The sequence below is a fragment of the Hippopotamus amphibius genome, chromosome 6, assembly GCF_030028045.1.
Source record: "Hippopotamus amphibius kiboko isolate mHipAmp2 chromosome 6, mHipAmp2.hap2, whole genome shotgun sequence".
Taxonomy (NCBI): Eukaryota; Metazoa; Chordata; class Mammalia; order Artiodactyla; family Hippopotamidae; genus Hippopotamus; species Hippopotamus amphibius.
The window spans coordinates 61,518,849-61,535,673 of record NC_080191.1 but is presented as its reverse complement, the minus strand read 5'-3'; the positions used below and the strand labels follow the sequence as shown (position 1 = coordinate 61,535,673).

The window sequence follows — 16,825 nt, the reverse complement described above, 5'->3', positions numbered from 1 at the left end:
CCCATGCTGCAGGATCTCATCTTACAAGTGGCTCCGTGGACTCCCTGGCTATTCGTAGGATTATAGAGTATAAAATATGTAACCATATTTTGCATAGGAGGAAACCGAGGTCTAGAGAGATGAAGTAGGTAGCTCAAAGTCATACAAACCAATCTGGGACTAGGATTCAGGACTTCTGACATCCATCGAGTGCTCTTCATACTACCCCACAAGGCTTCCCTTATTGCCTATATTTCATCCTTTTAAAAGAAAACGTCTGCATTCATCCATCCCATTCAGCTATGTACCATCCATCCATATTTGACTTACCCATCCATCCTTGCATCCATCCGTCATTCATTTATCCAATCCATTTATTTATCCATCAATCCCTCCATCTGTCCATTTTCCATTCATCCATCCACCCACCCATCCATCCACTCATCCATCATCCATCAATCCCTCATTGTCTGTATTTCCCACCTACAGGTCGATGGGAACTCTGAGCATCAGCTTTGGACAGACCTGTTATCGTATCTCCCGGGGCGGCTTTGTCCCAGTCCACAATGACAAACGAGTGGCAGCCTTCCACAGCGACCACGGTGATGTTGCGGGGGGTGTGCTGAGGGGGCAGGTCACTCTTCTTCAGGTCATTTGGAATGATTTCATCCAGGCTGTCCACTTGGAAGTGATCCAGAGCATCAGTCAGAGAGCACGGGGCAGACGGATCTTTATTTAGGTACGTCACATAAGGAGCTGGAAAAAAACAAAGATACCCAATTGGGTTGCTGAAGGCTTCCTCTGGAGACAGAAACATGATGTCTGCTCCATGGAGTAGACCCACCACTCAGTCTCTTCCTGCTAAACATCAGCTCTGATGCCAGACTCAGACACACATCCCTAGCTCTCCTGAATGGATCTATGTATTTATATCTTTCAACCTGGTGATTTCAAAAGACCTTATTGCCCCATCAACATTAACGATTATGCCCTCAGTGGTTTTGAAACATCTCTGAACTACAACTTAACATACTGTAAACCTGCAGCATTCTGCCATTCCTATGCCCAAACACTTGGAAAGGTGTGAATCAGCCCAACTTAGAGTTCTCTCAACACAGTTCAGTCCCTAGACTGTCTTGGGACCAGAAAAAAACATACACTGATCAAGATGTACAGCCTTAGCCTCACTCCTGGGTGGCCTCCTCTGGGGCTTCAGGGACCCACATAACCCCCTGGGATGTCGCACAGGCCAGGCCTGAGCTGCCTTCTACAACATTACACTCAGGACGATAACACCTACTCACAACATTTATGGATAGGCTCAAGCTTTCTCAACATGCAGGATCTCAGCAGATACAGGGCGCCGAGACTAAGGCAGGACCAGAACTGATAATCCACACTCCAGCTGACGCTAAAGGTGCTGACAGGGGCCCACAAAGCAGGCAGCAAACAGGAGCCTCTCCCTCTAGTCCACAGCTCTTATTACATATGCTCTAGAAGTTAGAAAAGCCCTGAAACTGGATTGGGGCTTTATACATTCAAGACCCCCAAGTGCTCCCAAGTAACAATTTCTAGAACTTTCTAAATTTCCATTGCCTCTTTTCATACAGGTTCTCATTCTCAGTGGCTGTGAGGACTGAAAGCAATTTTCAGCTCCTCTATTCTCCAATACTGTGTATAAAATTCGGCCTTTCGAGCTTGTTCATGGACCTCATCAGGAAGCTTGGGGGAGTCGTCTACTACGCTTTATAGAGTTATAGGCATATGAAAATAGCCAGACAATAGTAAGCCTTTCAGTGTTTGAAGAGCTCTTTGGAACAGCTAATAATAGCACTGAAAGCATTTCAGTTTCTGTCATGGAACTCCAGAGAGAAAAGTCGGCACATTCAGTGAATTCAGCCAGGCTGCGGCGGGCCACAGCCAGCATTACCGTCTGCCTCTGGACTCCTCCTTCCAATTAATATTCTTGTTCTTCAAGTATGTGTGGTTCAGACACTCAATACCACATCTTGGCTGGCAAGAGCTGTTCTCTGCTGATGGCAGAACATTTGTTTTGGAAACAGAAAAGTGTGATATTAGTTTAAGCTGTTGCCTGTCTCCATTCAGTAATAAATTATTTTTTTTCCACTTAGTAACATGTTAATCTGTCTTGTTAGTGAAGTTCATTAAGGGCATTGGAAAAGAAGACTCCCAAAGGAAGTGAAACACAGTTTACTGAAATAGAATTTCCTCCTGACATTGTTTTAATAATTGAGAAAGATGGATAAAATCAATTTCTAGGTCGCAAGTCCTTGAGGCTCATGAAAACTATAGGCAATAAACTGAAGGGCAAATGAACCTATTTACAAAACAGAAGTTGAGTTCACAGCTGTAGAAAACAAACTTGTGGTTACCAGGGTGGAAATGGGGTAGGGAAGGGTAAACTGGGAGATTGGCACTGACATATATACACTATTATATACAGAACAGATAATCAACAAGGACCTACTGTACAGCACAGGGAACTCTACTCAATGCTCTGTAATGGCCTATATGAGAACAGAATGTGAAAAAGCGTGGAAGAAAAAAACGGAAGGAACACAGCTTCAGTTCTTTGAAACTGTAAGATGTACTAATAGCTCAATTCAGTGACCTGCTCATCTTTTAGGAAAAAGTTAACAAACAATGTGCAGGCGAGGCCTAGTAGAAGCCTCATCTCAGAAAAGTTGCTACAATAAAAATATTCATATTCCCTGGACCTGATGATTATTAAAAGTGTTCCTCACTCTTCTTCTACACAAGGCAATCTCTCGAAACTCTCCTCTGCTGGGTATCAAACATTCTTCTGCATGCACCCCTCTCCCAACTTCTGCGGAAAGCAAGTTCGTGTGCATCTAAACAGGACTGACTTGCTGAATCAACCCAAATGGAAACTTCACTCTGGGAAAGCTTTTGCTCCAAATGACTGTGTGAGCCAAGCCAAGAGATTAGTTCTGCTCTTCTTCCAAGAACGAAAGTTAAAAACCCATGTTTCTCTGATTAAGGAAGTTCTATTTACCAACAAATCGTTTCTTTCCAGCCAGATCGAATTCTTCTTCGGGGTAGGAACTGATGGAGCCTTCTGGGGGCACAACGGCTGGCGTGGCAGCAGTGGTGGAGGGCCTGGTAGTGGCCGGTGGCTTTGAGGTTTCAACTTCATAATCTGAAATGATGTGATGGCTTTGTAATTGGGTACTTCTGGGAAAGGGACACCGTGTGCCATCCAAAGATACCTTCTTAAGATTGAACTCTACACTGAAGTGTGTACATACACACACACACACACACACACACACCCCAGAATAAATAAATGTTTAACAAATGAACAGAATTTGTTGCTAACAAAACAGTATGTCCCCTCATTTCAGTCCTCTCAGAAAAGCAGCTCCTGGGAAAAGAAAGGAAGGAGAAAAGGAAACACAAGGACCAGAAAAATGAGATTTTAGGGTCAAAGCTGGACAGAACCTCAGAATTCGCCCAGGTTAGCATGCTCCCATTACTGGTCCAAGACCCTTCTCTGCCTAAATAATTTCCCCTTTTAAAGCCATAAAAGATTCACATGAGAAAAGAAACTTGATTTTTTTAAAATTTATCTTCTGAGTACGGGCTTTTCTCTGGGATTAATCCTATTCAGAGAACTAATCCCTTAACAAAAAAGAAAACTCTGGTCCCTTTTCAACAGCTCAAAATCAAGAAAGGTGCTATTTTCAAAGGTGCTGAGAAAGCTTCCTTTGCTTTCTCACATCTGCTGTTTTTCTTTTAAGTTCATTTTTGTTTGTTTGTTTGTTTTTGCAAACTGAGGGGGGGTTAACCCACTACATCAAATGATCCTGATTGCATCAAAGGTGACATTATTCCCACATTCATGATTTAAGGACCTTGAAATACAGACAGCAGCAGGCAGGCGGAGCACAAAAGTAAGGACAGATCTCCTGAGTGTCAAAGGGCAGCACTGGGGTGGGGACAAGATTTCCACGTGAATTCCCTCCATTGTGCAGGCAACTTACAAAACACACAGAACAATCACAGGATCACAAGAATAATGATAGGATTAGTTACCATTAATGGAGAGACGGTTCCAGATGCCATGCAAGCCATGAGGATTCTTCCTCTTAGAAACTTACCTTGACTTGAAAACATTCTATGATAAAAAAAAAATCAGCACATCTACAGCATTGCATTTTTTATGCAATTAGAAGAAGAGAGAAAGGAAAGAAGGAGAATGAGAAGAGCCAAGAGGGGAAGCTGAGACTTGGTTAAACCAAGTTGTTTTACTAAGAGTGTGGGTAGGGGTGGGGGGTGCCCTCAGACTGAAGCAGCTCCAGAATTTGTAGAGGAAGGAGGGGTTGAGAGGGAGGGAAAGGGGGGCTCAGGGAACTTGTCTGGAAGCAGCATCTGTGTATCAAGTGCACGGTTTTCCTTTAGATCAAATTTGTATTGGGGGGTAACTTGGAAGGGTGGGTACAACCACCCTTCCCTAGGCGTCGCCCTCCAGCCCCAAGTGCTGAGGGAAACGGAAATTGAGGTCTAAGATAAGATTCTCCGATCAGAAAAGTAGCCAGAGAATGTGTTTAAAGTCATTAATAGCTTCACAGAGACACAGCTGTAGAGAGCAAACATAAGGACACCAAGGGCGGAAAGCAAGCGGGGGTGAATTGGGAGATTGGGATTGCCATGTAATATATACATTACTAATAAGAAAAAAAATCAAATTGTATGCTTTAAGTATATGCAATTTATTGTATGTCAATTATATCTCAATAAAATCTTTAAAAATAAAGTCATCAGTACCTTCATCATAGATCACGTACGCCTCTTCTGTGGGCACTGCCGTGTTGGTCTCCAATCCTGAGAACTCATCTGCTGAAGGAGGAGGCGGGAGAGTCAGCAAATGCCCCAGGGTGTCTTCTCAGCATCGGGCCAAGGGCACAGCGATCCGGCCCCATGATGGTCCCAGGGGAATAAGCCTCCCCTGCCAGGGCCTCCTCAGCTTCCTCAGAAGGAAGAGCCTTACAACACGGTGATGGAACCCAGATTTTCTCTCCTTTGTGCTCATGAGAGGGCACTTGGGATGCCCTCAAAATCAAAACAAAGACACCTCCCCTGTGCTCCCCACCCTCTAGCACAAGGGGCTGCTCCTGACCCTCCTCCCACCTCCGAGGTGCCCACGCACCCCGCCTGCCCAGGGGCCCCCGGCCCGGGATGCTGCAGGCCCGAGAATAGGCATTCTCGGAGGCTGGCACCCAGGATGGGGACAAAAATCCTGCTTCTGGGAGCTCCTTTGCTCATGCACCCTCATTCTCTCCATCCCCCTGATCTTGCAGTTCCCATGTTCCAGAAGCAGGTGACCTCCTGCCTCTCCTCCATGCTAATCTGGCTTCACTGCCTCTCTAAGCTCCCACCCTCTCTCACTGACTCAGGAGATAAATCTGTACTGATGAGACCTCTTAATAATTATTTCCAAACTTCTCTTTACAGACAGGTTGGGCTTTACTTACAAAACCACGAGATCTCTCATGACTACAGAATTATCCTTCAGATGCAATTTATAGACTTTTATGTGTGATTTTTTGATGTCTTTTAGAAAGCCCTAATTTTAAGAACCATTGTTAAAATGACTATTATTAGTGATGGAACTAATATTATGAGCATGGATGACAACTTGGTTAAGAAAGGTGAGTGAAAGCAAAAACCACATATTTTTGCCTCCATTATCCGGGTACTTTAAGCAGAGGCTTTTTTGAGAAGATGGGAGCAAATCAATATATTACTTCTCTACTTGGGAGGAGGCAGATGCAGCTGAAAAAGGGAGAATGTTCCTCTGTAGTTGGTAAAATCTTGAGGCGAAAGATTTCCTAACTCGAAAAAAATTCGGAGGAATTCCTTTCCTCCTTTTGACCTGAAGCCACAGCAATTATACAGATCTCTCAATTCAAGGCACACGTAAAAGGCAGGGGGAGTGAGGAGACAGGAAGCAGAAACTAGGATTTACCACATGCCTTCTGGCATCAGGCACTGTCACGTATATATTGTCTGAGTTAATCCTCACATAAAATACCTGGGGTTTATTATACCCACTTCTCAGCCATGGACACCAAGGATCTATAACATGCCTGGAGTCACACAGCTGGTGAAGGACAAAGAGCTCAAACAGAATTGAACTTCAAGGCCTCCGCTCCAAAGACTATGTACTTCATACTTCATCAAACGGCCTCCACTGCTTAAAAGTTGGACTAACCAATCTTTTGCTTGTAAACCTTCAGGCATTTTGTTAGAATTGTCATCCTGCAGCATAATGAAGGGGGATTAAACTATAAAGTATACACACCCCCTTCACTAAAAAATTACAGGCACCAATGTTGAATTTTTTTATTGTGAGGAAATCACTGATCATTCCCCACAAATACGCCAATGTAATCATTCTACTAGCCTTTTTTGAGCCTACTTTGGATAACTTCAGGAACGTGTTGCTGCCAAAACAAACTCCACCAGCAGAGGACAATGGCAACCTCGCCTCTCCTGTCTGGCCCCTCTGCCGGGTAGACACCGAGGCCTGTGAGATACCCCCACCCGCCTCACCACGGGGGGTGGTGACACTGGAGGCCTTCTGACGGGGCCAGCGAATGTCAACAAAGTGAAGTTGTAAATGTTCTGCCCTTCAAGATGGGCATTTCAAGAAAAACACCACCTAACATTTGGCATTCTCTTGCTGTTATTTCCCAGAATACCATTTTCTTTCCTGTGTCCATTTAATGTTCAAGAACGTAGTGTTGTTTTACCTCATTAGCAGCTCAGATTCATTTCATTTCATTATCATTTTTGGTCAGGTCAAAATGAACAAATTGTACATATTTTGCATCCCAGAGTGAATGAGAAAAGGGGGAAGTATAGGGTTTCCTTCATGAATTCCTGGTACTAAATACAATTCCTTGAGGAGCTGAAATGCTGTGGTCCAGCACCAGGCCACAGAAATGATGCCTTTCACCTGCGAACTTGGATCACTTCTTGAGATGAGTGACAGTTAAATCTTCCGACAAAAGTAAACATCCTACTGAGTGATTTAGTGCTCCTTTTTTTTTTGTTTTAAGACCAAATAAAGTCAGGCGTAATTTTTCTAAAACAGCACCATCTTGATTCCAAGTAAAAGAAACTTCCAGACGTAATGAAATAGATTTGCAGTTTTGGGGGGAAAGCTGGCCCTCAGAATTTGCCCCACCTGAATGCCATTTTGAAGCATTTGGAGCTACATAAAACTGGACGTTTTATGAGCCAACCCAGAATCAATGTCAAAAGCGTCCACCTCTTCATATAAAAGTAGCTGCCAGCCACCAACCATGTGGTACAGTTTATTTTCTTAAGTGGTTTACCCAAATGGTTGTGAAAAAAATGAGTGCAAAATGTTCAAGTCTTATTTCCAGAGATATTTTTTAAAAACTATTAAGAAAAAAAAAGATTCTCATCAGAAGTTTAGAGAGAAGGTAAATTACAGCCATTTGAAACCCAAGGATATCTGCAAATTATTTGATTGTTCCAGCTCAAGTGAATTTTCAATTATTCTTTTTGTATTTTCTGTCTTGAGAGTGAGCTGTGGCAGGAGGGAACTGTTTTCCATAATGACTGATGTTCTTCTAAAATATGCCCTTAGGTCATGTTACAAATTGTTGAAGATGTTCAGCTGGCTCGTAACATTTCCAAACACACACGATACCATCAGATCCGCTGTCAAAATGTAACCTGAAAAACAAGGATCACTGGTAAAAGACTTCTCAGTAGAAAACAGAGAATGCGTATGGCTTGGGGTATGGTTTAGGTATCCAAAGATGCATAATTAGGTATCATGAAGAATCCAGGATGAAGCAACGGATGCTGTCTCTACTGCAAGGAGTTTATTATTTAACGGACAAGTCATAGCAAGCAAAACAGTGTGTGTGTGTGTGTGTGTGTGTGTGTGTGTGTGTGTAAAGAGAGAGAAACAGCACCAATATGCTGGAAACAAGCATATAATGTGCATCTGTGCTTACAGGAATATGCATACAATATGGCATCTATAACAAATACTTAAATTACTGGAATGATCTAACGACACAAGGTTATTCCCAGAACACTACTGTAAAGCAGTGTTTTCAAGGGGAAGAGGGGCATGATTTAACCAAGGGAGCCAAAACCATGAGATCTGAAAAGATGATTTTAAAGTTGGAGGGCTAGAAACAAAGTTTTAGAACTTCGCTAATGGAAGGTAATAACAGATGGTCAATTATATGGGGGTTGAAGAGGGTACTCGTGGAAGGGCAGGTATTCTCTCAGTGATCACAACACAGGTTCTAAATCATCATCCTTTCAACAGCAGTTTCAGGTTACTTGGCTACAAAGTGCCATGGCCAAAATTTGCTTGGTAAATAAATATTGGCTGTGTACACATGGAACCCCAGCACTTGTGGGGGTACATTATAGACTGAACTACAGTGGTCCCTCGATATACACTGGGAATTGGTCCAGGAGCTCCTACGAATACCAAAATCTGTGGATGTTCAAGTCCTTTTTATAAAATAGTGTAGTAAAAGGAATCCAAGTTTGGTTGAATCGGTGGATGTGAAACCTGTGGGTACAAAAGGCCCACTGTACGCTGAATATAACAAAGAAAAGTACTTGAGAGAAAACACAAACACGAGAGCAGAGGAAGAGGCAGGGAGACATGGTACAGGTGGTTCTGGGGGTGAAGTGTGAGGGGGAGAGTCAGGACGATCCCTCCACTGACATCAGCACCTGTCCTCAGTGTCATTGTCGCATTTACAGAACGCATTTTTGCACGCCAAGGCCATTGCAATGTATTCAACCAAGAAATGGCAAACTCTACTGTATTTTATAGATGATGCAGAGGATTTTCGTGAATAATTTTTTAAGCTCTTTATTGGAATATAATTGCTTTACACTCTTGTACCAGCTTTTGAGGTACACCAAAGTCAATCAGCTGTATTTATACACATATCCCCATATCCCCTCCCTCCTGCAACTCCCTCCCACCCTCCCTATCCTGGCCCTCTAAGTCATCACCCATCATCGAGTTGATCTCCCTTTGTTATACAGCAACTTCCCACTAGCTATCTATTTTACAGTTGGTAGTGTATATATATCTATGCTACTCTCTCACTTTGTGAATAATTTTGACTGTGATATTTAAATTACAAGCCATCTTCAGAAGGTAATTCCCCACTGAGATGCTCCCTTTCACCTCTACCTCTCTCCAGGATTAGCCCTGACAGTTGCATTCCAGTGACAGATGAAGCAGGGACTATGCTTTGTATTTCCAAGGCAAGCGCAGTGCCTGGCTCAGAGTCACACTCAAGGAATGTGTGTCGAGGTGCACATCTGGCTAGGAGGCGCATGGAGGCTGGTGTAAGGAAGCCCAATAAGGATTAATAATTTGAGTGTTGGGCCAATAGGGCCAGCTTAGCAATGGCAGTGTGAAATCTAAGAAATGTGATGGAGGAAGAATCAGTGGAAACTAATGAGACCTGACAACAGAGATGAGAGAACAAAGGGAGACGAGAGACACCAAAGTCTCAGGCCTGGAGAAACAGAACTCTATCCATCTTGCTCTGTCATAAACATAAACATAAACAATGTGATTTCCTAATGAGAGGGAGCTGTTTCTATCTGCTGAAACTTCAGGTAGATTATGAGTTAGATTGTGAAGTTTCAGAGGCACAGCTATGTCACCTACTTTTCTGTGTTTCCCACAGAACCTGATCCATGTGAAGTAGATGATTAATGATCATTTGCTGATTTTATTTTCCAAAATTATGAATGAAGGCAGAAAAACAAAAACAAGAGCTATTCCATCTTCTTTAAATTACCATATGGGTTTTCTCATAATGAAATCAATGTAAAATGATAAAGAAACAGATGAATTCACTAAATTAGCGTTCATCTAGACACAGGACTTCATCAGGTTCACTTTCAATTTCAGAACCTATATATAGAAAGTATGAAAAATAGCTATGTCAACATCATTAGTTATTAGAGAACTATGAATCTAAGCTACAATGAGATACCACTTCACACCACTGTGAATGAAAAAGACAGATAACAAGTGTTGGTGAAGATGGAGAGAAACTGGACACCTCATACATTACTGGGGGGAATAAAAATGGTAGAGCTGCTATGGAAGACAGTTTGGTGGTTCCTCAAAAAGTTAAACAGAGAGTTACCACTTGACACAGCAACTCTACACAAGAGAATTAAAAACAGGAATTAAAAAAAAATAAAACTGTACACGAATGTTCATAGCAGCATTATTCATAACAGACAAAAGGTGGAAAGAACCCAAATGTCCATCAACTGATAAATGGATAAAATGTGGTCTCTCCACACAATGGAATATTAATCAGCAATGAAAGGAATGAAGTACAGATATAGTCTACAATGTGGATGAAACTTGAAAACAAATTATGCTACTTGAAAGAAGCCAGACACAAAAGGGCGCATTTCACATGATTCCATTTACATGAAATGTCCAGAATAGGCAAATATAGAGACAGAAAGTAGCTTAGTGGTTTCCTGGAGTTGGGAGGAGCAGGGAATGGGGAGTGACTACTGATGAGTGTGGGATGTGTTTTGGGGGCTGATGAAAATGTTCTGGAATGTGATAGTGGTGATGGTTGCACAACTCTATGAACAGGCTAAAAACTGTACACTTTAAAAGGGTGAATTTAATGGCATGTGATTTTTGTCTCATGAAAGCTGTTATTAAAGATGTTTTTAATAAAAACAACTATGGTTAGAAATAATACTAGGAAGAAAATGTTTAATAAAGTTTGTTAGTGGAGCAGCAGAAATAACAAAGGAAGGTAGGCCATACAGAAGTGTTTTTAAAATAATAAATTATAGTACATTATTATATATGTTGCCTCTCCAAATTTAATTTTTTTTCAAGACTTTGTACTTATTTTCAAAATGCTGTCTAGAGAAAGATTATTTTTTTTTACTACCACTGAATTTCTTTCTTTCCTTCTTTCTTTCTTTCCTTCTTTCTTTTTTTATTGGAGCTTTTAGAGGCAAATTATTATTAACACTTGGACACTGATTTGGCTTGGGCTAGGCTGTCAGACAAACGGACAGAAGCAAAGTAAAAACAATACACACCTCTATCATGATTTGCAAAGAAAAGATGAAACAAAAATACCAAGAAAAATGTTGACTTTCAAGCCAACTAAAAAGCCCCAAAATACAAAGGAAATGCAAAGAACATGCAGTAAGGCCTACATCAAAGGAGACGAAAGAAAATGTAAACTATTAATAATAATAGTTAGTAGTAATTAGAACCAAATCCAAAATAGTCACTCTTCTGTTTACAACCAATTATTAAATAAATATCTGTTCTAATTATACTTCAATTAAAAAAATAAACACATCAATGTATGCAGAAGCAAGAGGTCAAGGAAAGTACATAATATTTCCATACCGGAAACCCAAAGGTAAATTCCAATTTGTACTCACTGGGTTAATTGGTAGTGTGAGAATTCTCTTCCCAATCGTCACCTTCTTCAGCGTGTTCATTGTTCTTTGGTGTGAATTTTTCAGATATGTCGAATGTTCCTGTTTATTTGGAACTTTTCCATGGAAAAACTAACTTCAAATAGGATTCCCAATTTGGAGATAGCATTCATGTTCAAATTGGTTGGGTTTATCACATCAATGAGGCATGCCTGTGATTCCTGAAATGAAGGGTCTTCACTCTGCATTAGCTTAAAAAGACAAAAGTTTTACAGCCTGCATTGCAATTCATTTCAACCTCAGGGAAAGGGGATGAATTTGCCTTCTCGAGCCTGAAGCAAATACAGGATGACCTCTTCTGAAGCAGCTTGAACAGGGACCGTGGCATCTCAGCTCCACCACAACTTGGCTGAAAGTGTCCGAGCTTCCATTCTTTAGGGGGAGCGATGGAGGGAGGGGGTTCTCAGTAGGAAGACACAGCAGGGGTGCAGGAAAGCCGTGACTGGGCGTCCCAGAGCCGGGAAAGGGCTCAGTCTTAGCCAGTGAATGGCTCCTGCTGCCGTGAGAGTCAAGCCACACAAGAATGAGCATTTTCCAAAAGGATTGCCAATTAAACGTGCTTGGGAAATGCTAGTTTTCTTGGAGATTCACAATAAGACTATTCACTGGTTATAGTCCAGCAGTAAGAAATTCCTTTAACCTTGTTTAAATCACGTAGCTAATCACAGAACCTTTTTTAAAAAATTATAATTACAGGAACTTCCCTGCTGGCACAGTGGTTAAGAATCTGCCTGCCAATGCAGGAGACACGGGTTCTATCCCTGGGCTAGGAAGATCCCCCATGTTGCACAGCAACTAAGCCAATGCGCCACAACTACTAAGCCTGCGCTCCACAGCCCGCAAGCCACAACTATTGAGCTCAGGTGCCCCAACTACTGAAGCCCGTGCGCCTAGAGCCTGTGCTCCACAACAAGAGAAGCCACCCCCGTGAGAAGGCTGAGCACCGAAGAGTAGCCCCTGCTTACCACACGTGCAGCAACAAAGACCCAATGCAGCCCACAAATAAATTAATAAAAAAGTTAATATTATAAAAAGTACTAATCTACTAATATCCAGTGGGACACACTTTGGGAAACACTGCTCCAAACTAACAATGTCCCATGTTTCAGCCAAATTTTTGACTTGGGTTGGGACAAGGGTTGCCAGATACAACAGAGGATGCCCACTTAGATTTGAATTTTAGATAGTTTTTCATGTTAGCAAGTCCCATGCAATATTTTTGCTTGCTAAATCTGACCTCCCTAGTTGTGACACAGCACCGTCAATAAACCTGGTGAGTTAGAAACGTCCCCAGCAGCGGTGCACTCACCCCACCCTGCAGCCTCTGTCTCTGACCGCAGTGTGAAATGCAGCGCTCTAGCACATGAGCTACTAACAGAACAAAGATGGTTACCTTCCTCAGGGGAGCACTCCGGGACCCCATTTGAGCCCATGATGAGGTTGCCATCTTCGTCATGTCGTTCCAGGGTCCCAGGGGGACAGGTGGGGATGGGGGTGGTGGGCTCAGGGGGGGTGGTGGTGGTGGTGGTGGTGGTGGTGGTGGTGGTGGTGGTGGTCTGCGTCGTGGTTCGTGTGGTTGTTGGGCGCGTGGTGGTGGTTGTGGTGGGCCGGGGGGTCGTGGTGGGCTGAGGGGTCGTGGTGGTGGTGGGTCGCGTGGTTGTAGTGGGGGCACGGGTGGTTGTTTTGATGACCTCCAAGCCCACCAGGGGCTTCCCTCCAAGACTCAAAATGGGCTTATCCTGGGCACTGGCCAAGGGTTTGCCATGTCGCCCCTGCCCAAAGAGGGGGAGGCCATCGGGGCTCACCACGGGCGTCCCTCCCAGATCTGAAACGAAATCAAACAAAAGCTGTGCAACAACGTGAAGCAACCAAGGGAAGTAACAAGCAAGTGGAAATTGTCTTCTCAAAGCTCATGCGGTCTTATATTTTCATCCGTAAAAGGCAAACAAATAGTTAAAATGATATCAACTGAGGCAGCGGTTATCTGCTGCTATCCAGAAATTTCTGGGCTTTTTATATTGTCCATTACTCTGTACTACATTATATAAATATATAAATATTTCACTAATATATCCCATATCCTGCAATAACTCTAAGTCTCTAGTAAAGAAAGGAATTCCCCCTACACACACACTTTCATTCCTACCCCTGAGGACTTCAGTGTTACTCTGGACCAGTGGTGACAAACTTATTCTGGAAAGGGCCAGAGAGTAAATATTTTAAGCTTTATGATGCCACTACTCAGCTTTGCCACTGCAGGGCAAAAAAGCCATAGACAGTACACGAGAAAATGCATGGTTCTACGCTCCAATAAAACTTTGTGTATGGAGAGTGAAATAAATATTCACGTCACAAATATTATTCTATGATTTTTTGGCAATCATTTAAAAATGTAAAAATTATTCTGAGCTCATAAGCTATACAAAAACAGGCAGCAGACAGGGTTTGGCTTTAGAAGCTGCTTTGCTGACTCCTGCTCTCGGCCGCCCAGTCTCAAGAATGAAGTCAAGGGCCACCTTTTCTGGAAGGAAGACAAGTGGACATAGAAAAAGCTAAGTGCCGCCCTTTCAGAAGCACTCCTTTCCACCTGGCTAAAAGTAACTGTACCAAGCCCTTCCACTAAAACTTAGGAGGAGGAGGAAGAGAGAAGTTGTTACTCTACAGCTAACTTAGGACACTTCTGTTCTTTAAAAACCATTCTCACTTACCCACAATGGTTCGACCATCTCCTCCTAGTTTAACCCGAAGAGGATTTCCTTGTGAGTCTTGGAGGTGCCTTCCTTCTGCGTTCAATACTAGCCCACGATCAAGATCCACTACCTAAATCCATGACACAGATTAAAGAGTATATTGAACATTTCAAAGTGTTCACCTTAATGCAACTACATGAACATATGTCAGTAGGAAACTATTTTTGTCAGCATCATTCATAAGGTTTAATAAGAATAAAGTATATTTCATATTATAATTGTTATTCCATATACTTTATAAATTGTTTTAATTTTTTTCAAATATTCAAAAGATGTTCAAAATACTTTTGCCATTTAGTATGTTGTGTGTAAAAAGTAGGAAATGACCTAAGTGTTCATCAATGGAGGAAAGAGATTAAATAAATTATGGCCCATCCTTACAGTGAAATACTACAGAGCCAATGAAAAGGATTTGGAAATTCTGTATTTATCCTGATGCAGACTTAGACTACAGGACTGATTATTTTGCAAAACTAAATAAAATATATTCATTTGTGTGTGTGTGTGTATATATATATATATATATATATATATATATATATAAGCTTAAAAGTGCGGAGAGAAAATTCTGGACAGATTATATCCCAAACTGTTAACGGTGGTTATTTCTGAGAAGTGGTTTGGGATGCTTATTATCTTAATTATCTTTTTCATACATTTATGAATGGTTTTAACTTCTTGAATATGACATGTTTCTGTTTGGTGGTTAGTGTTAAAAATCAACGTTGCTATAACAAAACCAATTTAATTTGCAATTAAATTGACTAATACAGTATGTATGCAAAAAATCCACATTCTAAGGAATTATAAAGCTTGAGCAAAAGGTATTAACATCTCTGTTAAGAAATAACTCATGCTCTACATGGTGGTTCTCAAAGTGTGGTCCTGGACCAGCTGCCCCAGCCTCACTTGGGAACTTGCTGGATATGAGAACTACCTGGTCCACCCAGACCATGTTGACAAGCCCCCCAGGAGTTCTGATGCTCACCAATGTTTGAAAACCATGACTCTGAACAATCAGGCCATTGGAGGAACCCCTGCAAGCAGGCCACTTTGTTGGGTGCTGTCTTGGTAATTAAAATAAAACATATTCATATAAACCCTACTTTTGAAATCCACTCCATACCATTTCAATTCAAAATTCTTTACGACACTCTGCTTTAATATGCACTCTTCCTTCCATAAATTTCTGTTCCTTTGGGAAATGATAAAATGTATCTTGAGGTAATCTATGACTGAAAATTCTTTAAAGTTCTTCAATATGTTTTCCTAAAACTTACTGTTATAAATGGGAAGTTCTGACTGGGAATTCTACTGTGAATAATTTTTTGATTCTTTGAAAAACTATTTTAAAACTCTGAACACTGCAAAGTGTTCCGCCCATCACCCTCAATCTGCCAAAAACTCCCAACATGTATCTTAACCCTAGGAAGGTAAAGTCATTCAGCTTAAACATACATAAAGTACCAATATTTATTTTTTATTTTGGTCAAACAACAATTGTTGGAAGATTCAAAAATCCCTATTTGATTCAGGGATTTTTGACTTGTTCGATTGTTTTTACCCTGCTTCTTTTTACAAAGGATTTGAGACAGTTTACAGACTATATGTATACTGTTTAATCAAAAAATAAGCAGAAAATAAACTAAAGCTATCAGGCAGGATTGGGAAAATGGAAGATGGATTGAGAGGCTGTGCCTCAGGTTCTCCGTAATTGATTGGCCCATACATTTGTGTGTCCTTTCTAACCAACTAAGGCAAATGGGAACAAAGGCCCATTCCTGACCTAGTTAGTTATGAGAAGAAAGCAAACTAGTTACTCAGGAGAGTCAAAGATTTTTCTGAGCACTGGAAGAAACAATATAGTATGTGTATACTGACATACAAGTGGTTAAAACTAGAGAAAAAAAAAGACCATTTCATTTTTTATTACACAATGCCCATCATTTTTCTCTTCCCAGCAGCATGAAAACAATCGGTACGTGTAAAGAAGTTTACCCTACCCACTTTGTTCCTTGAGGGCCATTGATAATTCTTTGTCCACTTGGTTTTCCATTACTACCAGGAAGTACTCTCCCTTCTCCATTGGATCTGCCATTATAACCTATACAGTACCAAAAGAAAAAAAAAAACACAACACAACCGGAACCTGGTAAATTCAACATTGCTGGAAAATTGGCTTCATACCAAACTGTAAATAGTAACACACCATTTCAAACAGAAACACTAGACAGAATTTTAAACCAATAGCTTGAATATATTAGATAACGATAGTCTTAAATTGTGACTTCTACATGGCAAATATGAACGTCTATGAAGAGTATGGTAAAGTCACAGTTTTCTGGCATTACTGTGGGAATGAGAATGTTTAGAGTAAGTAAATTTCCAGATAAAGCTTAAGACAGCAGTAGCTGTAGCTTTATTTTAGCCAGTTCGAAGGTAGAGGGAGGGAGAGTTGGAAGAAAGAAGAAGATTCTCTCTAAAGTGTATGAGAGCTGTCTTGCTCTCCTCCGAAGATCATACTA

The 16,825-nt window shown here is 41.4% G+C and overlaps 1 protein-coding gene across 3 annotated transcripts in view; it reads right to left on the bottom strand.

Moving 5' to 3' along the window:
- Positions 1 to 16,825, bottom strand: part of FNDC1 (fibronectin type III domain containing 1) — a 104,056-nt gene that overhangs the window by 20,113 nt on the left and 67,118 nt on the right. For 2 of the 3 annotated variants that reach the window (XM_057740273.1, XM_057740272.1), the window contains 6 exons: positions 16,304 to 16,404; positions 14,259 to 14,370; positions 12,944 to 13,375; positions 4,789 to 4,860; positions 3,017 to 3,160; positions 505 to 735 (listed from right to left, as the gene is read on the bottom strand). In XM_057740273.1, the coding sequence (XP_057596256.1) occupies positions 505 to 735; positions 3,017 to 3,160; positions 4,789 to 4,860; positions 12,944 to 13,375; positions 14,259 to 14,370; positions 16,304 to 16,404 (1,092 nt within the window). The remainder of the gene's footprint in view (positions 1 to 504; positions 736 to 3,016; positions 3,161 to 4,788; positions 4,861 to 12,943; positions 13,376 to 14,258; positions 14,371 to 16,303; positions 16,405 to 16,825) is intronic. The other variant, XM_057740274.1, reaches the window with a different exon arrangement.